Source organism: Mus caroli, unplaced genomic scaffold (genome assembly GCF_978045245.1).
Source record: "Mus caroli unplaced genomic scaffold, Mus_caroli_1 scaffold_9, whole genome shotgun sequence".
In the NCBI taxonomy this organism is placed as follows: domain Eukaryota; kingdom Metazoa; phylum Chordata; class Mammalia; order Rodentia; family Muridae; genus Mus; species Mus caroli.
In genome coordinates, this window is record NW_028227264.1 from 85,319,013 (window position 1) to 85,342,369 (window position 23,357).

Below are 23,357 nucleotides of genomic sequence, written 5' to 3' on the forward strand. Positions count from 1 at the left end.
ATTCCTTGGCATACCATATAGCTTCCTCAACGTACCCCACTGTGCCTTGTCTACTGTCTTGATTAAAACACTTTGGGTGCTTGGTGCTCTCTGTGAGAAGGGAATCTAGGTTTGCTTGTTGTAGAGGAGCTCCACAGATGAGCAGACAAAACTGACACAGGAAGAGAAGAAAGGAAACGTTCAAAAACCTATTTAATAGCATGTTCTTCATGATACCTTCTGGGCTACAAACAGAGCTTGGGATAAAGAAGTCCACTCTGGTGATTACAGACTTGTATGGCCAAGCAGGGCATTTCTGGGCCTCTTCCCACACCCTGATAGGTAGTCACAAACCCCTGTGGGACAAAGGAAGAAGAGGCTCATTTGCCCTGCTCCCATCAGAGACATGTCTCCTGGAAGGCTAAATTTCCAACCCTGTGACAGCAGCCTCTCCACCACCCATGGTGGCACGCCCAGCAACAGCTCTGCAATTCGGATCTTGTCAGGCCTTGAGTCTCATGTCTTAGAAATTTCAGTCCATGGGCACCTCAGACACTTTGGTAGTCTTGGATCTACCCTTTAATAACAGCAATTGGTCTCAGTTTAATGGCTTTCTTGCTGATCCCAGCATCATGGCAGGTGTTCACGACATCTGTCACATTCTTATAGGACTCTGGTGCCTACAGGGAAGGAATTGAACACTGTAAAATCAACCAAAAGGAAATCTTTCAAACTATTAAGCTTTATTTGAAATAAATACTCAGGTGTTATTTTTGCCCATTATATTAGCAAAAGTTAGCCCGGTATAGTGGCTTACACCTTTAATCCCAGTACTTGGGAGGCAGAGGCAGGCGGATCTCTGAGTATGAGGCCAGCCTGAGTTCCAGGACAGCCAGGGATACACAGAGAAACCCTGTCTTGGGGGGGGGGGGGGGGGAAGCAAAGGGTAGAAACATGAGTAAACTCAGTGCTAGAAAGGGGTATGAGATAAATACTTGGTCTTACATTTTCATCTGCATTTTCTAATTTCTCAAAAATATATGTATTATTGTATATTTAGAAGCAGGGGCCAGTGTAAGGCATGTGGGTCCTTGATACCATACTGGCATAAGAAATGGTAAGATTAAATGAACTCAAACCATGGGAATCTCAGAACAGCAGGAGTGGAGCCATTCTCTACCTGTTTCTACCTGCTCTGCAACATGTAATCATGACTCCCCACTGAGTACCACCAGCACTGGGCCACATAGCATAAACACCTGGAGTTTTTTTCTCCATGCTAGTGAGGTATCTAGATAGCTCTAAGCCTTCAGCCAATGAGCTTCCCTTCCTTGGCATTCCCTTCCACAAAGGTTTAGTCCCTGGTTCACCCTGAATAAAGGGTATGCATTCACATCCACCATCAAATAAGCCAGTATGAATAAGCAAGGATTGTCTCTTCATTAAGGATTACAACAGAGAAGGCTTCATCTTAAATGAGCCGTGGAGGAAGGCCTTCTCTTCCACCCCCATGGGTGGTATACTCAGCCCTCACTCCCATACAGACCTGGGGATCTGCCTCCCCTCTCTGCCTGTTGTGCAGACACCCCGAGGGAAAGGTAGACCCGTGGCCCTGACTCCCAGTGGTACACGGGTGCCCAGAGAGGAGACTGGGAACCACAGTATTTGTCCCAGACCCTGCTATTTCTCCTTCAAGTCCAGAGAAGGAGAACACAGACTGTGGACCATCTATATGAATGCTCCAGGTACCACTAGCGGAGAGGAAGGATGCAGCATGCCAGGCCAGTGAGATGGCTCAGTGGGGAATGTGCAAGCCTGGTAACCCAACTTTGATCCCTGGAACTCATTTCAGCATGAAAAACTTGACTCCACTAAACTGTCTTCTGGCCCCCACGCATTGTTTGTCCTTAGTGTTTCCCACATTGTTTAAATTAATCAGTTACTACCTTTTAGATTGTGATTATATTTTAGATTTACTTATTGTGTGTAGGAGTGTTCTGTATGTTTTATGTCTCTGTCTAGTGCCTGTAGAGGGCAGAGTTAACTGAACTGGAGTTATAAATAGATGTGAAAAATCATGTGGCTGCTGAGAATTGAACCCAGGTCCTCTGAAAGAACAATAAATGCTCTTCACAGCTGAGCCATGGCTCCAGCCTCCAACCCCAAATTACTCTCAAAACATGTAAAAATTAAGTTACAGCAAAACCAAACCAAACCAAACCAAACCAAACCAAACCAAACCAAACCAAACCAAACCAAACAAAAAAACAAAAAAGCCAAGTTTGACCCAGTCGTTCTACTTGAGACTTCTAGTTATCAAAAGCTTCAAGAATGACTATGCCTTTACAACAGTTTACAGCAACCAAGGGAAGCTGTGTGAGCAGACACAACGACCAGAAGCCAAGCCGCTCATCTGGTGCACCGAGGAAAGAGACACCAAGAACCTCGGAAGGAGCTGCCTTTTTAAAGGGACAAAGAAAATTTGACAACTTCCGCTTCAAAACAGCATCAGGGAAACGTAAGTGCTCTTCAAAATGAAGGAGGGGTCGGATAACTGGGTTTCTCTTAAGTTCATGCAGATCATTTAAATACAATTTTTCCTCTGTGAACTAAACACAAATTGTTTCTCTCCTTTTCCAAATTCGTCCTAAATTGAAATGTAAGCATGCAACTGTGCAGAATCAAGGTTACAATGGGTCATCTTAAACTACTTCTACTTATTCTAAGTTTTTACAGTTGCAGGAGGTGTTGCACACACCTTTATCCCAGCACTCAGGAGGCTGAGGGAAAGGCAGGCAATTTTCTGAGTTTGAGGTTAGCCTGGTCTACAGAGGGAGTTCCTGGACAGCCAGGGCTACACAATTAAAAAGCAAAAACCAACAACAACAACAAAAACCCAAAAAGACAAAAGCATTTTCCCCCCATTAAATTCTATTGTCTGTGTGTGGCACATACACACTGCACACGTGGAGGTTGGAGACAATTTGAAAGAGTAAGTTTTCTCCTTCAACCAAGCCCTTACAACCTACTTTTAAACATTATAAAATAGATCTAGCCGGGCGTGGTGGCGCACGCCTTTAATCCCAGCACTTGGGAGGCAGAGGCAGGTGGATTTCTGAGTTCGAGGCCAGCCTGGTCTACAGAATGAGTTCCAGGACAGCCAGGGCTACACAGAGAAACCCTGTCTCAAAAAAACCAAAAAAAAAAAAAAAAAAAAAAATAGATCTAGCTGGCAATAGACTTAGTCTCCAAACAAAGGGCAATATAAAATAAAATGAGATAAGCCAAAATCAGAGCCAGGAGTGGTGGCTGACACTTGTGATCCTTGAATACAGGAGCCTGAGGATTGTTTCAAGAGATGGCCTCCTCTGGGACAGTGAGCAATGGGATATTTGTAATGAGGAGGAATCACAAGGGTGAGGGTGAGTGGGCATGACAAAAACAAATCATATCTGTGGATGGAATTCTCAAAACAGCAGTAAGTGAGAAAACAAATATAAAACCCCAAACGCCCCAACTGAAGTCATTGACAACCAACCCTACCTCACTTCTGTGATACCAGAAACTCCAGTCTCTGCCCACAGGCATAAGTCTTGAGGCTTTCTGGTAAATACTTTCAGGATGCCACTCACCTCCTCCATAACCAGCTTGGGTGAAGCAACCCGGATTGCGATTCCCATGTCTGCCAGTTTGTCTAAGACATCTTGGAAATCTAAGTTACGACGTGATTTTGCTCTGGACAAAGCACGGCCCTAGAATGACAAAGGAGCAAGGACAGGAGTAAACCAGTTTATGCATTTTCAAACTAAACTCCACTTGACTCCAGTAGTTGTTTCAGCCCTTGGAATTCTATGCCTTTTCCTTGATAAAGAAATTCTCACCATTATCACATTCTACTATATACTTAATCTTTCCCCTTTTATGTTAGTGTGTATGGACATGAGCACATGTATGTACAAAAGCCATGGCATGTGTGTGGAGGTCAGAAGTGGACTCTCTCCTTCCACCTGGTGGAGGCAGGGTCTCTAGTTTCTGCTGCTGTGAAGAACTCCAGGACACCTGCTATGTGAGCTTCCGGTGACTCTCCAGTCTTCCCATCTTGCTGTAGGAGTGCTGGGATTATAGATGTGATCGTGCTGGGCTGGAACTAGGATTACCAGGCTTTCAGCAAGAGCACAATAGCTAAACTGACAGAGCATTTCTTAGCAAATTTTCATTCTCCTTACCGCTCCATGACAGGTTGTTCCAAAGGTCTCGGTCATGCCTTGTTCAGTGCCAGTCAGAACATAACTACAGGTCCCCATGGTGCCACCAATAAGCACTGGTTGTCCAGTGAGCTGAGGGTACACAAAACCAACATTAAATTTTAGAAAGGCACATGCTTTTTATGCCTGAAATTTTTTGTGTTGCAGAACTGTACAAGAAACCTAAACCTCTAAACTCAATGCTCTTGTAACTATAATAAGGCATTACTTGGGATTTTTGGCTCCTTGGGAAAAGAAAGAAAAGGAAACTATAAGGGTCAAGAACAGACTGAATGTAGTACAGAAAATACTCAAATTGGAGGGATGGATGGTTAGGATTTTCATCCATGCAAGGCACCAGCCCTCTCTGGACTTCTGTTTCCTCATCTGCAAAACCCTGAGAGTAAGGGAAAAAAAACCACTGCAGTTGAACCTTTGTCGGCCGTACAATAACCTCCAGGCCATAGATATAGCTCAGGGGAGTAAACATGCCTAGTGTAGCAATAAGACAGCACTCACTATGAGATGGGGTGTCACTGACACAGAGACTAGGAACCACTGCTGTCACAGGGAACAGGAGATTTTCTTTACATGGGTTTTCCTGCTTTACTGAACCTGTATCAGAATTCTCTATTCCTGACCTCAAACATGAATGCAGGGTCACATACTTGATAATCCACAGCAATGAGGGGGTGGTGAGGCGGGAAAGCACGGGTGGATCCTTTCCTGTGCACCAGCAGCGTCCGTTCCTTCCCATCCACCACGTGCTGCTCCACTTTGGCGATATTGTGAGACACATCATAGATCACATGCAGGTCCAGGTCATCAGGGGTTGTGTTGAAGACTTTGGCAAAAGCCTAGGGGAAGTTTCCATTACAAGCAGCCAGTTCTAGCTCTGGGGACATAGTTTACTGCTTTCAGCTAGTGAATGGTGGACTTCAGAGTACTAAACAGCAGTCACTCGGCTTCATAGGAAGCACAGAGACTGCCCTTTAGACCAGTGCTTGCTATAGAGTCCACCTCAGGCAGACAGGCTGCTCACTGCTCCGGATCTTGCCTGCAGACAATTCTTGCCGAGCCTTCTCAATCACAGAGAATGGCATTTCCATTCTTGCTGAGGCTCAAGGCAAAATTAGGTCATTCTGGCTGTACTCTCCTGGCCAAAGACACCTAAGAGACGGGAATTCCCTAGCATCTAGAATGTACATTTCTAAAACCAACCATGCTTATTATCTTCCTGATTAACTCAAGAGAGCAATTTTCCTTTACCTGACGGGTTAAGAAGGTCATAGAGGAGCGGTTAACCCAGGCATAGTTTCCAGCTGCAGCCATTCCCTTTAGATAGTCTTGTCCCTCTGGGGATGCAATCCGAGCACAAGCCAACTGCCGGTCATTGACTATAATCTTGTCTCTCTTCATGGCCTTTTCCATAGCTACCAGTGCATCTGCAACAGAACCATACGTCAGACCAGGTAGGTTTCTCTTAAATAAATCATTCAGATTTACTGTAGAAAGAAGTAAACGTTCAAATTCAAAACAAAACCCTAAGTATGCTTCTGCATTCATCTATTTGCTCAATTACGATATAACTGGGGCTGGAAAGATAGCTCAGCAGTTAATAGCACTGGCTGCTCTTTGCAGATAGATGGCCTGGGTTCATCCACGTGGTAGCTCACGATTGTCTGTTCACTCCAGTTCCAGGGAATCTAAACCCTCTTCTTGCCTCCTTGAGCACTGTATACACATTGCACACATAGAGACAGCAGGCACATATACACATAAATAATGCCTTTAAATTAATTTTTATAAAAAGGTATTTATTGACAATCTTCTGAGTATAGTGACATAGCTATGCGAGACATAAAGAGAGCATGTGCCTTTAGAAACGTGAAATGGGATGTGTACAACAGCAACACAGCTTTAGCCACTCCCTTACCAACATGTGAGGGAATCAGCATATAGTTTGTTACCATCATGGTTTTTAAATAAATTTGTTCCTTTTTTTTTTTTTTTTCAATCATGGGCTTTAAATAAATTTGTTTCTTTTTTAAAGACAGGGTCTCCCTTTGTAACACATTTATCTTCTAACTAACTGCACTGTTTGGGCCACTTCTGCTCAGCCCCTGAATGACAAGCTCATAGTGTGGAACAACACATCTTAAACACGTTTAGTGCCTTAACAGTAAGCATGCATGAGAACATCAAAGCCACAGTCAACACTGCATATAGCTGTTAAGAGTAAAGTCAAGGGTCAGGCTGGCACAAATGATTGAGTCTTACAGGATAAAATCAAACTGTAAAGCTTAACAGTTAACATAGAATTAATGTTTATAATTTTCAAGTGTGTATACTGTCTCACACTTCACTAATCCCTATAAGTCACTTAGACACCTACTTCCCTACTTCTTGCTTGTGTCTTGCTACGTTTTCTGAATGTCTATGTGTTATTATTCAAACCCCATGGTCTAGCTTTGAGTCTTGTCTATGAAGCTATCTCTAAATATTTTTCAAACACATTAAATTTATGTTGCCTTTCTTACAATATTTTATCAATTACTATTTATCAGTAGTGGTTGTGGTGGTATGAATATGCTTGGCTCGGGGAGTGGCACTATTAGGAGGCGTGGCCTTGTAGTAAGTGTGCCATGGTGGGGGTAGGCTTTGAGACCTTCCCTTCCTCCTAGCCACATGGGAACCAGTCTTCTATTGTTTGCCTTTGGAACAAGATGTAGAACTCTCAGCTCCTCCTGGGCCCTGCCTGCCTGGATGCTGCCATGCTTCCCACCATAAGAGACTGACCCTCAGAACCTGTGAGCCAGCCCCAATGAAATGCTGTCCTTGGTCATGGTGTCTTTTCACAGCAATGGAAACCCTAAGACTTCGGTGGTGGAGTTTTTGGAATGAGTGCTCATGTGGATGCCCATGGTCAGTCTTGAGTGTCGTTCCTTGGGTGTCTTGTTCTTATGAGAGAGCGTCTCTTGCTGGCCCAGAGCTTGGCAATCAGGCTATGCTGCTTGGCCAGAGTTCCATGCATTTGCCAGTCTCTGCCTCGCCAGCACTATGACTACAAGTGCGCACCACCATGCCTAGCATTTTTCTTCTTTAGGGTTGAGGGACTGAACTTCTATCACCAGGCTTGCCTTGGTCTTTCCTAACTGAGCTATCTTTCCAACTCCCTTCTTTTCCTTGATGAACATGGTCCATCCATCAGAGTGAGGATGTACTTACTTTAGAACACAATCCACCAAAATTCCTAACCTTGCTGAGTATTACAGGCTCACTGAATGAGCATCTACTTCAACTCCACAGTCCATATACTACTAAGATAGCTAGCATTCCCCCGACCCCCACAGTGAATACAGTGCTAAACAGAGCTAGCACTACCAGTGCTTTCTGTGTACAACACTTCTGTGTACAATGTAAGTGCCACAGCAGTTACATGCTTTGTATCCACTATTTCACTAACCTTCCATAACAATATTAGATGAAGCAATGATACCCATTTTTTTTTTCAGATGAGAAAGCTTAAGGTCCAATGAAGACATTTTTCAGGGTCATAAGTTCAGAAAGCCACAGGTTAAAAACCCATTCAATTTATTTCTATGGCTCATTTAGCTCTCTTGTCTTGTTCCCCCTAAAACATACATTTTAGTTCCAAGTAAAAATTCAGGTCTAGAATACCTGTAGCTACTTGGTGGCCCAAGCCTCTGCTTCCACTGTGGATCATCACACACACCTGTCCCTTATGGTCGATGCCCATTTTCTTGGCGGCATACTCATTGAAAATCTCATCTACAACCTGGATTTCTGCATAATGGTTGCCTGCTCCCAGGGTTCCCAACTGTAAATACAAGAATGTCTGATTACACAGTTTCTATTCTAGTTAAAAACATACATACATACATACATATATCTTAAAAGCAAATAGGTGAAACCAAAGCAACAACAAAATAGCCATATAGTGTCTCATGTAAGGAAAAAATTCTAAATTTATCAGTACGTTTCAAAAATAATATGGACTGCTCTAAAGGTCTAGAATATCACGTGCTTTAAGTAGTCCATCCATAAGTTTTAAGTACCACTGAGATGGGCCAAATTCCAGGAAGAATGATGATTCTCAGATAAGCCCAGGTTGAAATGATTTTTGATACATCATTTTTCATGTTAGGTACCAGGAAACACTCGCCAAGTCACAGAGACTGTTGTATGACTCCTGTTGTATGATGTGTGGGTCTGTGTGCAGCAGCATGCACCGAGAGGCCAGGGCTCACATTTTTGGAGTCAGTTCTCTCTTTCCACCATTACGAGTGTTCCGGAGACTGAGCTCAGCTGTGAGTGAGGCTTGCTTTCCCACCCACTGAGCATCTCACTACCTCCATTCTTTTCTAACGATTTTTTAAAATCTAAATTGTGACATGGTTTGTAAACCTCATAATCATATCCTACTTTTCTCCGATTCACTTGTAACTCAGAGTTCTTCATGAATATTTGAAAGCTCTGCATAACCTTTCAGAAAAATGATCCACAAGCAAACACCTTTATGTTCTTTTTGATGTACTATAAAAAACTCTCCAAGGATAACTTTTGTTTGTTTGTTAAATAGAAGGTTCAGACTTCTTCCTTCTACAAAAGCTGAAGTAGCATACTGCCCTTGCGGAGTGAGTTACCTGAGGAAGGCCCCTTTTCTTTGCCCGGGGTGAGACCTTATTGGGGTCGGCTTGCAGCATCCTTCCATACTCCTCACAGTGCTCCTTGTCTTCAGCCCAGGCATAGCCTTCCCTCAGGGACCAGTCCACCCCCATCTCCAATGCCTCCTCCAAGTCTCTGGGGTGAGTAAGGAAACCCAAGTCATTTCTTAGTAAAGGACAGTAAAACTCAGTTAGAAACACATCTCAAAGCACACAGGACTACGTGACAATTACTACCTTCCTGTGTGCCAGGTTTTGTTCTAGAGCTTAAGCCTTCTAGTTTTCTTTTCTTTTCTTTTTTTTTTTGAGGAAAGCAGTCACATGGTTACCATTTAAAATTGTGACAGTGTCATTACAATGATTAGTTTCACTTATTTCATGGTCTGTTGTACTGAAAAACAGATAAACCAGAACAGGTTCTCATGTAGTTCAGGCTGGCCTTAAACTCACTGAGGCCAAGAATGATCCTAACTTCAGAAACTTCTGCCTCTCTCCACCAAGTACACCACTGTGCTTAGTTTTTGTGCACACTAGGTAAACACTCTACCAGCTGAGCTATATCACCAGTCCCTGTGATACACTTTTTAATTATTATTTTTTTATATTATATTTGTGCCTCTGATTCTGAAGTTCCTGAGAACAATTAAATATTCAAATAAAAGCTATAATCTTAATCATATATTACTACCCACCTTGATTTTATGTCTTTTCTAATAATTTATGAAAAATTAGCCAAAAAATGAAGGTATTTGAATTTTCTCAAGTGACACAGGTTCCATTTTAAGGTTTATCTTCACCAACCCATTGTGTGGCTTACTGCACCTGCACTTTGAAGCTGAAGGGCACAAACACTAAGCACGAGGTATTTGTAGTGCACGGTGTACAGTATACCACAAGGTACATGTGCAACCCTAGTATTTACAAGGGTTAGCTAAGACAGGGGCCCCTAAGTTCAAAGCCAGCCTGGGTACACAGCAGGTTTGAGGTAGTGAAATCTCTGCCAAGTATATGGTTGTGTTGTTGTGCATGAGCAGTGTGTAGCACTGTCCACAGGTACCTGAGAGACAGTAACACTTTATTTAGCCTGTGTTACTGCACTACTTAGTAAAGAAAGCACATATTCAGTACCATGATTCAAATGGATCAACTGTTATGTATGTGGAAGTTTTGCCCGACCATATATCTGTGCACCACATACATGCAGTTTCCACAGTCAGAACAGAGTGCCAGATGCCCTGGGGCTAGAGTTACAAATGGTTGTGAGCTGCCATGTGGCTTCCCATGATGGGAATTGAACCCTGGGCTTCTGGAAGAGCAGCCAGTGGTCTTAATCACTGAGTCATCTTTCTAGCCACAGGCCTTTTCTTTTTAATTTTAGATAGAGTCTTATATGCTGCCCAGGGTGGCTTCCAACTTTTGACTTAAAATGATTCTACCACGTCAGCCTCCTCAGAGGCTGGGACTACAGGTGTATTCCAACAAGTATAGTTCAAGGTCTGTTCTAATGAACATGAGCTGGGACAGACACTTTAAAAGACAACTAATTTGCACTTCTTAACGAGTGACTGAGAAATGTCTAAATTGGAGGCAAAGCTCAGAGCGTGTGGCTCCCCCACCCCCTTTCCGTTTCCCAGAACTGGTGCTCTTACTTGGCATTCATTGGAATGACACCTTTTGATCCCACCCCAACAGGGATGTGGTCAAACATAGCTTGGGCAAGTTGTTCCTTCACAGGCTGTACATCGCTCTCATCTAAATTGGTTCTTAGCAAGCGGACACCACAGTTAATATCAAATCCGACTCCACCTACAACATACAGAAGTCAAGTATTAGCAAAATCAGAGCATTACTTGAAGTCTCTTAGTATTAATACAGAATTAAAAGGATCCTCATTGTTCAAAGACAAGCATGTTTTAATGTAGGCTTACAAGTGGCCCTCTGCTGAGTCAAGTGTGCCCACACTAAAGTCATGCAAGTAACACAAACACTAAGGTATTCTGCCGGCCGTGGGGACTATGGCACACAGATGAAAAGGAGGAACACGCCTCCCTGTATCTTTCTCACATCAGGCTCTGACGAATTCTGTTAGTCTTCTCAAATACACAACCTCTGGCTTTGGTGACCTTCACTTCTGTGTACCTTCATTATTTTTTTCCTAATGATTTCCAATTTTTTGCCTGTTCTAGTCTAAATTGTTCTTTCTCTAACTTTTAAAGACATTCCGGAAGGCCTGAGAAATGGTCCAGCGGCTAAGAGCAGAGTACTGGCTATTTTCCAGAGGCCCTAGTTTGATTCCCACCACCTACAAGGCAGCTTGCAACCTCATTGTCCCAAGTGATCTGCTATGTCCTCTTTGGCCTGCCCAGGCACCAGGCACACACATGGTGCATAGACATATATGCAGGTGAAACATCATATATATTAAAAAAGAAGATATTTCAGCCCTCCTTCTTTCCTAATCTGAACATTAGGGGCTATAGTATACTTACATCCAAGAATGAGATTAACAGTAATTGAAAATCTTTATATTCAAGTATTTCTGAAAACGATGTCTCCCAGCTTTACTGAGATAACTGATAAGGAACAACTTTTATATGAAGTAATATGCGTACATACCGTAAAGTGATCGCACAATTAAGCTAGTTAACATATCTATCACTTATGCAAGCACACCTTTTCCCTGGGGAAAAAACTCAAGACCAGATGTCTTAGCAGATTCAAGCACACAGTACGTCACTGTTTCTCTACCCACCATACTGTACATTAGGTCTGCAGGACTGTAATTCACTTTCATCTGTAATCTGAATCCTTTAGCCGACATCTCCCAAACCAGCACTGTCCACCTTCCCTCTACTCTGAAAAGCACCATTCTCTATGTGAGTGAGCTGTGCTATCTGTCATTGTTTGTGGAGATTATTTTGCTCATAGGTCACCCATGCTATTCCGAATGGGCAGGCTCTCCTTTCTTCAAGTTGAATAAGATTCCCCTCTCACGGCCTCTACCTACTCATCCCATAACCAACATCTGGGCTGTTCCCCTAGCTTGTCTACTGTGAATTAATGCTACAGTAAACATACTAATGCAGATATCACTTTGAAATAATGATTTCAGTTCCTCTAGATATATACCCAGAAAAGGCATGGCTGAGTCATATAACGTTTTAGTTTTTAATTTTTTAAAAGAATTTCCATGAACCATTCTCTACAATGGCTTCATCAATCCAGTCTCACCAACAGTGTGCATCTCCTTTTCTCAACTTCTGTGGTATACACAAGTGGTCACACAGGGAAGCCAGAGAAGTGTTTCTTTTGTAGCCAGTGTCTGATACTGGCTGACATCTGACAAAAGTCTCCAAAGTTTTCAATAAGTGGTTTGACTGATATTTTAACAGCCCAATGTCCATAACTAAGTTTAATGTGGAACAAAAGACCTCAAGAACACAATGAGACTGAGAAATGCACACAAACCCACCGTCTCAGAAAGGCCACGCAACACAGAGAGCCATGGCGTAACAGCAGAAGGCAAAAGGGACCTTACCTGGGGATACAACGGCCTCAGGGTCATTCATATCAAAGGCAGCCATGTTCCCTATGGCAAACCCATAGCCTGAATGGACATCAGGAAGCCCGATAGACCGCTGCAAGAGAAAGAGACATGAAGCACAGCAGTTGCACTCTGCACCCGAGCTGCCTGAGGGGCCCGTCCTTGATTCTGTGGCAGTGGCCATGCAGCATCAGCAGGGAACAGCTTCTGAGTGCCCCACTGATGGGACTCTGCCGTGGCAAGGCCCATGGAGACCCCTTCCCACTTGCCAAGGACCTGTGGTAAATTTGGTGGCCTCTATGCTTAGTACCTATCGAATATGCTACAAGCTCTCCTTGAGTTCTATGTTGTCTACATGCACAGCAAAATCTAGATTCACTTTGTCAGTCAAGGGCAAAAAGCCGTGTAGATGATTCTGTTTTCCTCAATACTCTTTTGAGGAGTAAAACCCATCTCTCCACCCTCTGCTTCTGTCAATCCAGAAAATGTGACCATTAATCCTGGGTATTTTGGTACATGTCTGGGGCAGTCGTGGAGAGCAGTGGGTCCTGTTTGCATAGCTGTTCTGAGGAAGCTATGTCTGATCAACAGAGACTTAGAAAATAGGGAAGTTCTATCTGATCAATAGAGACTTGAAAATGGTTATTAGAAAGGTGGTATCAAAAACTGTAAGTTGCATATCGGGAGAGGTTTCTTGGTATAAAGAGCACGTCTTTATCTGCAATTAAAAAAGTGTCACCAACACCCTTCTCAATAGTCACAAATAATATAAAATACCTTGGTGTGACTCTAACTAAGGAAGTGAAAGATCTGTATAATAAAAACTTCAAGTCTCTGAAGAAAGAAATTAAAGAAGATCTCAGAAGATGGAAAGATCTCCCATGCTCATGGATTGGCAGGATCAACATTGTAAAAATGGCTATCTTGCCAAAAGCAATCTACAGATTCAATGCAATCCCCATCAAAATTCCAACTCAATTCTTCAACGAATTAGAAAGGGCAATCAGCAGATTCATCTGGAATAACAAAAAACCTAGGATAGCAAAAACTCTTCTCAAGGATAAAAGAACCTCTGGTGGAATCACCATGCCGGACCTAAAGCTGTACTACAGAGCAATTGTGATAAAAACTGCATGGTATTGGTATAGTGACAGACAAGTAGACCAATGGAACAAAATTGAAGACCCAGAGATGAACCCACACACCTATGGTCACTTGATCTTTGACAAGGGAGCTAAAACCATCCAGTGGAAAAAAGACAGCATTTTCAACAAATGGTGCTGGCACAACTGGCGGTTATCATGTAGAAAAATGTAAATTGATCCATTTCTATCTCCTTGTACTAAGGTCAAATCTAAGTGGATTAAGGAACTCCACATAAAACCAGAGATACTGAAATTTATAGAGGAGAAAGTAGGGAAAAGCCTCGAAGATATGGGTACAGGGGAAAAATTCCTGAATAGAACAGCAATGGCTTGTGCTGTAAGATCGAGAATCGATAAATGGGACCTCATAAAATTGCAAAGCTTCTGCAAGGCAAAAGACACCATCAATAAGACAAAGAGACCACCAACAGATTGGGAAAGGATCTTTACCTATCCCAAATCGGATAGGGCACTAATATCCAATATATATAAAGAACTCAAGAAGGTGGACTCCAGAAAATTAAATAACCCCATTAAAAAATGGGGCTCAGAACTGAACAAAGAATTCTCACCTGAGGAATACCGAATGGCTGAGAAGCACCTGAAAAAATGTTCAACATCCTTAATCATCAGGGAAATGCAAATCAAAACAACCCTGAGATTCCACTTCACTCCAGTCAGAATGGCTAAGATCAAAAATTCAGGTGACAGCAGATGCTGGCGAGGATGTGGAGAAAGAGGAACACTCCTCCATTGTTGGTGGGATTGCAAGCTTGTACAACCACTCTGCAAATCAGTCTGGCGGTTCCTCAGAAAATTGGACATAGTACTACCGGAGGATCCAGCAATACCTCTCCTGGGCATATATCCAGAAGATGTCCCAACCGGTAAGAAGGAAACATGCTCCACTGTGTTCATAGTAGCCTTATTTATAATAGCCAGAAGCTGGAAAGAACCCAGATGCCCCTCAACAGAGGAATGGATACAGAAAATGTGGTACATTTACACAATGGAGTACTACTCAGCTATTAAAAAAATGAATTTATGAAATTCCTAGGCAAATGGATGGACCTGGAGGGCATCATCCTGAGTGAGGTAACCCAATCACAAATGAACTCGCACAATATGTACTCACTGATAAGTGGATGTTAGCCCAGAAACTTAGGATACCCAAGATATAAGATACAATTTGCTAAATGCATGAAATTCAAGAACGAAGACCAAAGTGTGGACACTTTGCCCCTTCTTAGAAATGGGAACAAAACACCCATGGAAGGAGTTACAGAGACAAAATTTGGAGCTGTGACGAAAGGATGGACCATCTAGTGATTGCCATATGCAGGGATCCATCCCATAATCAGCTTCCAAATGCTGACACCATTGCATACACTAGCAAGATTTTGCTGAAAGGACCCAGATATAGCTGTCTCTTGTGAGACTATGCCGGGGCCTAGCAAACACAGAAGTGGATGATCACAGTCAGCTATTGGATGGATCACATGGCCCCCAATGGAGGAGCTAGAGAAATTACCCAAGGAGCTAAAGGGAACTGCAACCGTATAGGTGGAACAACAATATGAACTAACCAGTACCCCGGAGCTCTTGTCTCTAGCTGCATATGTATCAAAAGATGGCCTAGTCGGCCATCACTGCAAAGAGAGGCCCATTGGACTTGCAAACTTTATATGCCCCAGTACAGGGGAACCCCAGGGCCAAAAAGGGGGAGTGGGTGGGTAGGGGGTTGGGGGGGTGGGTATGGGGGACTTTTGGGATAGCATTGAAAATGTAAACGAGGAAAATATCTAATAAAAATATAAATTAAAAAAAAAAGTGTCACGACAGAGGGATGCTATTTGATGATGGGGCTTATACCCACACGTGTTTAATTGTCTCTTGCCTTGTGTAACTGTAACCGCATTTGCTACGAGCTGGGTATGTGCTCATGTCTACAGGACATGCTTGGCCAGACAGTTATTTTTGGCTTGCTGGAATTGTGCTTTGTAGTGCAAAATAAGTTTGGGGGGATTGACCACTGGCAGGGGAGGAGGAGGAACGGAAACTATTGGAAGCCTTTTGTAATAACAGAGCTTTTATAATGCTGATGTTATGATTTCTTTAATAAACTAACCAATGATGTCACTGTTCGGGCAAGCAGGACTGTAATTATATAAATAAAGATGGCTTGAACTATTCCGGGCCACCTGTTTGAAAGTCAACAGGTGGTCAGTATCTTCACTTTTGCTGACATCCTTTCCCCTTCTCAGGACCTGGACCTTGCCGCTGGAGCTGGTCCCCAGCAATTCTGAATCTTTTTTGGTGGGCCATTCATCTACAGACTCCTATTCACAAAGCTGAATACAGCCAAGGACATCTTATCATGAAGTCTGACTACCCACAGAAAAGGCTCTGAGTAGCACGCTATAGGAGTCACACGTTAAGTAAAGGTGCTGCTACCTACTGAAACTGTCTTAAGACACTGGCAAACTGTGGTTTTGCAAGGGCTTAGCTATAGACCACAAGGGATTTCATAAATGAAATGTATTTGATAAAATTAATACAGAATATTTCATACATCTGTGGCAGAGTGAAGGATTGGCATGCCAAACAGAAAAGAGGTGAAATACGGTGAGGTCAACAAGCCGCATCTTTTATCAGCAGGGCCCCCCCCCCCCCCCCCCAGCATTTTAAGTAGCATTAAGAAGCCTCATGAAAGTCTGGCAGATGGACCCATTCTCAACTCTCTCCTCTGAATGTGAAGTCTGAAGCTACGGTAGTAGAGGCCCATTTACAACATCTACTTCCACACTATTTACTGTCTTGTCATTGCTCCAGCAGTGCTAGATAGCGAGGCAGGTGGTCCTTTCTTTCTCTTCATCTCCTCCCCAGTTGTATAGAGTCACAGTAGAACCTAGAAAGGTGTACTGGGGAGGGAATAATGCCCACAATGGCAAGATTTAAATCTTGCCATACAGGTTCACAAATGCTTAGATTCTAGAGACTAAGATGCCTTCCGGATTCAGTTCTTAGCTCCAAGGTTACTGCTACGGTTAAAGGTCATAGTCTAAATGACACCAGTGTCTGTCAGCTGGAGCCCTTCATTCTTTCAATAAACTTTAGACAATATAAATGATTAAGGTTGACTCTGACTCACATGAACTATTCCAGGGAGGGCTGCCACATTGCCAATCTGCTTCATGGCTGGCAGAAAGCCACCAACACCTGGGGGGAAAACCTCAGTCTTAGAAACATGACACATTTGATTTTCAACAGTAGTTACATACATGAAGAGGCAGTAGCTATGATTAGTGAGTGGGGAGGGATGGTTGAAATGGAAGTGGGGAGAGACCTTCAAGACAAAAGCCCAGTCACAGGAAGCACAGGACACTTTGACATGCCTGCCAGCACTCTGTGTGCCAGGAAGCTGGCGGCAAATGAAGTAGGGACAGGAAACATTAACTCTTAACCTTTATGCTGGCAGGATAAAACGTACTCTTTCAGGCTGAAGAGATGGCTCAGCAGTTAAGAGCATTGACTGCTCTTCTGAAGGTCCTGAGTTCAATTCCCAAACACTACATGGTGGCTCACAACTATGTGTAATGAGTTCTGATGCCCTCTTCTGGTGTGTCTGAAGACAGCTACAGTGTACTCACATACATAAAATAAATAAATCTTAAAAAAAAAAGTACTCTTTCAGTAACTCACACTAGCTATTAAGAATATTAACAGTGGAGAGAGACTGTTCAATGGTTAGGTGTACTGGTTGCTTTTACAGAGGATGGCAGCTCACAGCCATCTCTAGCCATCTCTAACTCCAGTCTCAGGGGATCAAGACTGTTCCAAAGCAGAACTAAACCAAATCAGCAGTGGTGTTACTCTAAGTGACAAAGAAGGGCAAAGGGAAGAGCTAGGGAACCCAAGCAATGGGTTGGAGGACGAGTCCAGCTTGCCCAACCACCTGCAGTTCCTTTAAAAAATATATTGGGTGTGTGCATGTCTGTGGAGTCTCCCCTAGGATCTACTCACAGTATGTGTGCGTACACAGGGAGGTCAGAGACAGCTTTGTGGAGCCAGCTCTATCCTCCTGTCTTTACTTGTGTTCTAGGAGCTGCAGTCATGTCTTGAGGCTCATGTAACAAGTTCTTTTCCCTTTAAGCCCTTTCTCTAGCTGTCCACCTTGTTTTTTTGAGACAGGGTCTCTTACTGAATCTGGGCCTCAATTATTGATTAAATCAACTGAGCAGCAAGCTCTGGAGAGCTGCCTCGTCTCCCTCCCCATCCAGGGCTGAGATCACAGAGGGACCCTTGAACCTGGCTTTTACACAGGTGCCAGGGCTCCCACCTCAGGTCTTCATGTTTACACAGCTGGCACTCTACTCACTGGGCCACAGCCAAAGCCTTCAGCAGTGCCATTTAACATAAGTGAACTTAGTCAAGCAAGGAAGAAAGGATTTATTTTGCTAATCTAAAAAAAATGAAAAGGGCTAAAAGATTCTATCCCACTACCAGTTTAGAGTGTCACTTTAGAGCATTACACCTTTATCTCTAAGCCGCCCTGCAGCCATGTGAAATAGGCATTAATCCTCATGCTCACTAAAGCTGGTAACCAGTTAAGACTACTGGTTTTGCTTTTTGCCCAGCAGCTGTGGAACCTGGTGTGGCCTGTAGCCTTGCTCTTACTGAGATGCTTCTCGCCTTTAATCCCAGCACTCGGGAGGCAGAGGCAGGCGGATTTCTGAGTTCGAGGCCAGCCTGGTCTACAAACTGAGTTCCAGGACAGCCAGGGCTATAAAGAGAAACCCTGTCTCAAAAAAAAAAAAAAAAAAAAAAAAAAAAAGAATGTGTGGGTCCCCATGAGACCCTCCTGTACCCAGGTTTACCAGGAAATCTGGGTAGAAATGGGATCAGTGACCTTCATCCCTTATACGATCAGGAGTGCTGATAAAAGAAGTAAAGCGCTGGAAGGCTCCAGTTCTGCAGCTGCCCTGGGCCATCACTAACTGCTTCTGATTCCACTCAAGATGAACGGTGCTAACCCAGCTAAACCTAAGCAGGCTGTGTTAGATGGGAACATGGAACATTGCTGTAGACTTACCTAAGACCCTATACAGTGTGGCATTAATAAATGTATCTGAGAAGTGCTCCCCCCCCCCCCCAAAAAAGGACTGGTTTGAAAATTAGGCACTTTGAGATTTGAATTCTGGCTCTGTCACTATGAAGCTGTGACCAAGGACAAGTTAAAAGTCACTTACACTCACTGCATTTTGGAATTCTACAAAAGACAGACAATATCTCCCTTTTTAGTTATTACAAACATGACATGAACAATCAGTATTGAGTATCTAATGAGGTGCCTGACACGCAGTGAGTGCAGGATGAACAGCAGTGCGTGCTATTAGTGTGTGCAGTTATCTGAGAACAAGCCCTGAGCTCCAAACCTTTATACAGCAGTGTGCCCCAACATGTGATCACAAATATATAGGTGCTTTGATTCAAGTCTAGATCACTCCTTAAAAATGTCTCACACTGGTTGAGTTCCTCTTTATTCAGGGAACAGGGAAAACTCTACCTCTAGTGTACTTACCACCACCTCGACAGGCATTCCTTAATTCCTCAAACATTAGTTTTTCCAGAGCATCATTCACATAAAACACTCCTTCAACCTGATACAAAAAAAAAAAAAAAAAAAAAAGCAAAATGCGTTGTCTGAACCCAAGTTCCTCAAGTACACGCCCAGTGCATAGAACGTATATACTGCACACAGTGCTTCATTCTGCATGACGCTGCCACACTACTTCTTTTAAGAGGAAAACTTCCAGTCACAAACTAAAAGGATCTTTGAGCATTTTAGATCTGAGTTTAAATTTGGAATGTCCAATCAATAAAATCTAATCAACTATCTTCAAAATGGAAAAACTGCTCACAAATTTCTGAAGTGATATGTCTACCATGATTTTGCTATTATATAACTTACGCATTATAAAAAGCATCATATATATATGTATATATATGTGTGTGTGTGTATGTAACATTATATATTATATATATATAATGTATATTATATATATATATATTATACACACACACACATGGATATAATGTACAATTTTCATGTGTCACTTAATAAATTAGCAAGTGACTCTACCAACCAGCCTTCCCTTCTTCCACACAACAAAGGAAAATACTATTTCACTGCTGTGGACTGTTTCTCCCTAGTACCTTGCAAAGTGGTGCAAGGTTTTCTCTGTGTAACCAGTCCTGAATGGATCTTCCATTTCCCAGTCTCCAGGGATTATAGGCCCGAGCCATCAGAAACTTTTTACTAAGACAAAGGACTGCAAATCTTTATTGCATTCTCATGGCATTTAAGAGACCGTGTCACTTAACACATGTGCCAAAACCTCACAAGTGTTTTCTTCCTCAACTTTTATCAGAACTTTCGAGTACACACGGTGGTGGAGACAGCAGGCCCAGGGTTTCAGATCCTGGTCTCTGGCTCCCAAGCCTTCAGCTGAAACACATCGTGCAGGCTGAGAGAAGTGGACTCGATACGAAGTCAGGGTTGTCTTCCTAGATGGGTACAGATAAGTTACCCACCAACCCGGGGGTCCTCCGCCAAGAGCATATTAAAAGCCCGAATCTTGCCGATTGTCGTTACATTAAAACCCAGTTAAGTTTGGAGAATGCCATCTGTAAACGTTAACTAAATACCAGGACTCAAGAGGAACGGAGTTCCAAGCTGGCGGTGCCAACTTGGGAAAGTCCACTGAAATCTCGGAAGACCAGGAACACACCGTGTCTGACGGTGCGTAGGGAAAACACGCGTGAGCCCTCGCGCTGCGTCCGTCTGTCCCCGTGTGTGTGGACCTGGCGCGTGCGGTCTGCCCGGGAGGGAGACCTGGAACCCCGCAGGGGTCGGCCCGCCCGGCGCTGGGCGGAGGCCGCCGGTTCGCGGCGGAGTCGCGGCCTGCAGCTTCCAAGGCCGCTGCCCCAACTCACCTGCATGTTGGGCACAAAGCCCTTCTTGATCCTCCAGCAGTTTTTATTGATCTTGTCCAAGAACTGTAGCTCATCGTTGTAGTTACGACTCATGGTGGCGGCGAGGCTAGCGATAGCTCCCGGCTATGCTTAGAAACAGAAGCCACCCCGCAGTCCACCCGCTCCTCGCAGCGCTGCCTCTCAGGGCGCAGGCGCGACTGGCTCCGCTCCGGGAGGGAAGATGGCAAGCGCCGAGGCTCAAAACTCTTCGCGCGAGTCCTGATCATGTCGTTACAATGAATTACAGCACTAGTCTTCACTTGGACTTTCCGCCCCCCCACTTCCCCCCTCTCTCCTTTCTTTCTTTCTTTCTTTCTTTCTTTCTTTCTTTCTTTCTTTCTTTCTTTCTTTCTTTCTTTCTTTCTTTCTTTCTTTCTTTCTTTCTTTCTTTCCTCTTTCTTTCTTTCTTTCTTTCTTTCTTTCTTTCTTCCTTTCCTCTTTCTTTTTCTTTCCTCTTTCTTTCCCTCTTTCTTTCTTTCTCCCTTTCTTTCTTCCCCCCCCCCTCTCTCTCTCTCTCTCTCTCTCCTTCCTTCCTTCCTTCCTTCCCCCTCCTCCTTTCTCTCTCCCTCCCTCCCCTCCCCCTCTTTAAAAGTAAGGTCTCCATACTTAGCCTCGGTGAGCCTATGTATCCTGGTTGGCCTCGAACTCTCACAGATACCCTTGCCAATGTCTCCTGACTGCTGCTATTGAAGACATGCTGCCTTAAGAATGTTTTTGAGCTGCTCCTGAAACCTCTTCACTCTGGATCAGGTCAACTGCTATATAGAACATACAGTTTGGACTTCATGCCCCTATTAGTGAAACAGCTGAGCAAGATAAAATACTAATGACGTTTGCAATGTATCAGAATGAAATTGAAGATGTACAACAAACACTCCATTACAAAAAGAACATCCAGAAGAAGCATTATCACCGCACTGTATCATTTATTTCTACAAATGCTTGTGAAGGAAATCTGCTCTGGCCAGCAATGCCCTACAAAGATGAATAAATCCCGCTTTCAGGGATCACTGTGTTCCATAGCTTTGCTTGGACTGTGTCCTGTGGTTGTACCTTTAAACTTAGTTGACTCTTGCTCTTGGGATAAGAAAGCTGGCAGTGATTTGCAGGATAGTCCTACCCTGTGAAAAACACCACCATAGCAATCAGGAAGACTTGGGCTCAGTTTCCACCTATGCCATTACCACCTTTGTGTGATACATTCCTCTGTTTTCACTTCTATGAAATGGGATCATAATTATTCATAGTGGCTCTGAAGGTCACAGAAATGAAACTGGAGGAGTAACTAGACCAGGATGTTAAGTACTTATACAGTCCTCTTCTATCTCCCCAGTAACCTAAGGAGTTAAGCAAAGGGTGAGGTTTCTGTTCATTTTTACATATCCATCCTGGCCATCCCACTCTCCTGTTCCCCTGTCCAGTCTCACCCTGCTGATTAATGACACTAATGTCAACTGTGAACTGCCTAGGTTTAATAAGCTGCACTACCATTTCAGGCAATCTTTTTTAAAAAAAGATTTATTTATTTTATTTATGTGAGTACACTGTAGCTGACTTCAGGCACACCAGAAGAGGACATCAGAACCCATTACAGATGGTTGTGAGCCACCATGTGGTGGCTGGTTATTGAACTCAGGACCTCTGGGAGAGCAGTCAATGTTCTTAACCGCTGAGCCATCTCTCCAGCCCTCATTTCATCCAAACACTGAAAGGACACATCCACAAACATAAACAAATGACACAGGACAACCATAGGAAAGATTTAAGGGGCTCTTGGCTCCCTTTTAGTGTTGGTGTTTGTAGAACTTCAGTCTTTGCCGAAGTTTTAAAAAATTAAGTCTTTTCCATTTTTCTGTCATATTTTATTAAAATAAATTCAGGACAGGAGCTTTCACACACAGATACTGACATCGTTAGAAAACAATTTTAATTAAGCACAGGATAGTCATAGTAAACATAAAACACAAAGTCCAAGGAAAGTAGAAAGTCTCTAAAGAGCAGACATAGTCTTACACACACACACACAGACACACTGACACACACATGCACACACACAGACAGAGACACAAACACAGACACACACACACACACACAAACACAGAGACACACACAGAGACACACACACACAGAGACACACACACAGAGGCACACACACAGACACACACACACAGAGACACACACACAGAGGCACACACACAGACACACACACACACACACACACACACCTACCAATGCAAATATAGACAAGTTCCTTACAACCTTACCACCTGGTTGGATCCACATGCCTTACTCTTTCCCACAAATGCTAAACACAGGCACACAATGTGCTTACATATGCTCACATACACAGACCCCACTCCCACTACCTTGTTCCTGTTCATCATTTTAACTGTCGGCCTTACTCTATCTAGGTCTCTCAGGGCTCCAGAAGGAGACCTTTTCCACAAGGGCTTTAATATCCAGGATGCACGGTCTTCATCTTCCAGGTTTCTGGTTTCTGGGGGACTGAAGGCTGTTTACTTCCTGGGGTGTATTGTGAGCAGGCCATCAATGGGTTGGTTGTTCTCTCCATGGTCTATGTACTAGGTTCAGATCCCCCCAGCTGTTCAGATTTGGCTGTGGCTTTGAGGATGTGTCATGTGCCAGGTCACTAGAAACCAGAAGGTAGCCCTGAGAGGAAGGCAGAATGAAGACAATTTTAAATTAAGGCCATATCTGGGTT

The 23,357-nt window shown here is 43.5% G+C and overlaps 3 protein-coding genes across 3 annotated transcripts in view; 1 reads left to right on the forward strand and 2 right to left on the reverse strand.

The window, feature by feature from the left end:
• Positions 1 to 175: 175 nt before the first annotated feature.
• On the reverse strand, positions 176 to 20,793 carry Rtcb (RNA 2',3'-cyclic phosphate and 5'-OH ligase). Its single transcript, XM_021174368.3, has 12 exons — positions 20,597 to 20,793; positions 19,182 to 19,260; positions 16,752 to 16,819; positions 12,450 to 12,549; positions 10,561 to 10,717; positions 8,891 to 9,047; positions 7,905 to 8,064; positions 5,493 to 5,668; positions 4,892 to 5,080; positions 4,206 to 4,316; positions 3,612 to 3,731; positions 176 to 659 (listed from the first exon to the last, which is right to left on the reverse strand). The coding sequence occupies exons 1-12, from the start codon at positions 20,687 to 20,689 to the stop codon at positions 552 to 554; spliced, it is 1,518 nt and encodes a 505-aa protein (XP_021030027.1). The 5' UTR covers positions 20,690 to 20,793; the 3' UTR covers positions 176 to 551.
• Positions 16,301 to 18,597, forward strand: LOC147002708 (ATP synthase subunit ATP5MPL, mitochondrial-like). Its single transcript, XM_085843074.1, has 2 exons — positions 16,301 to 16,312; positions 18,436 to 18,597. The coding sequence occupies exons 1-2, from the start codon at positions 16,307 to 16,309 to the stop codon at positions 18,595 to 18,597; spliced, it is 168 nt and encodes a 55-aa protein (XP_085699200.1). The 5' UTR covers positions 16,301 to 16,306.
• A 1,491-nt stretch (positions 20,794 to 22,284) lies between the features above and the next one.
• Bpifc (BPI fold containing family C) overlaps positions 22,285 to 23,357 on the reverse strand; it is a 54,559-nt gene continuing 53,486 nt past the window's right edge. Inside the window, exon 16 of the mRNA XM_021175192.2 lies at positions 22,285 to 23,305. Coding sequence (XP_021030851.2) covers positions 23,183 to 23,305 — 123 coding nt within the window. The 3' untranslated portion in view covers positions 22,285 to 23,182. The remainder of the gene's footprint in view (positions 23,306 to 23,357) is intronic.

What these genes read in the sequence shown, in the direction of transcription:
- Rtcb (XM_021174368.3), bottom strand. Translation starts at nt 20,689, where the DNA reads ATGAGTCGTAACTACAACGATGAGCTACAGTTCTTGGACAAGATCAAT. An exon ending in GAATGCCTGTCGAGGTGGTG is followed by an intron (nt 16,820 to 19,181) that starts GTAAGTACACTA and finishes TTTTCCCCCCAG; the next exon opens with GTGTTGGTGGCTTTCTGCCA. An exon ending in TCATTGCTGTGGATTATCAA is followed by an intron (nt 4,317 to 4,891) that starts GTATGTGACCCT and finishes GTGTACCCTCAG; the next exon opens with CTCACTGGACAACCAGTGCT.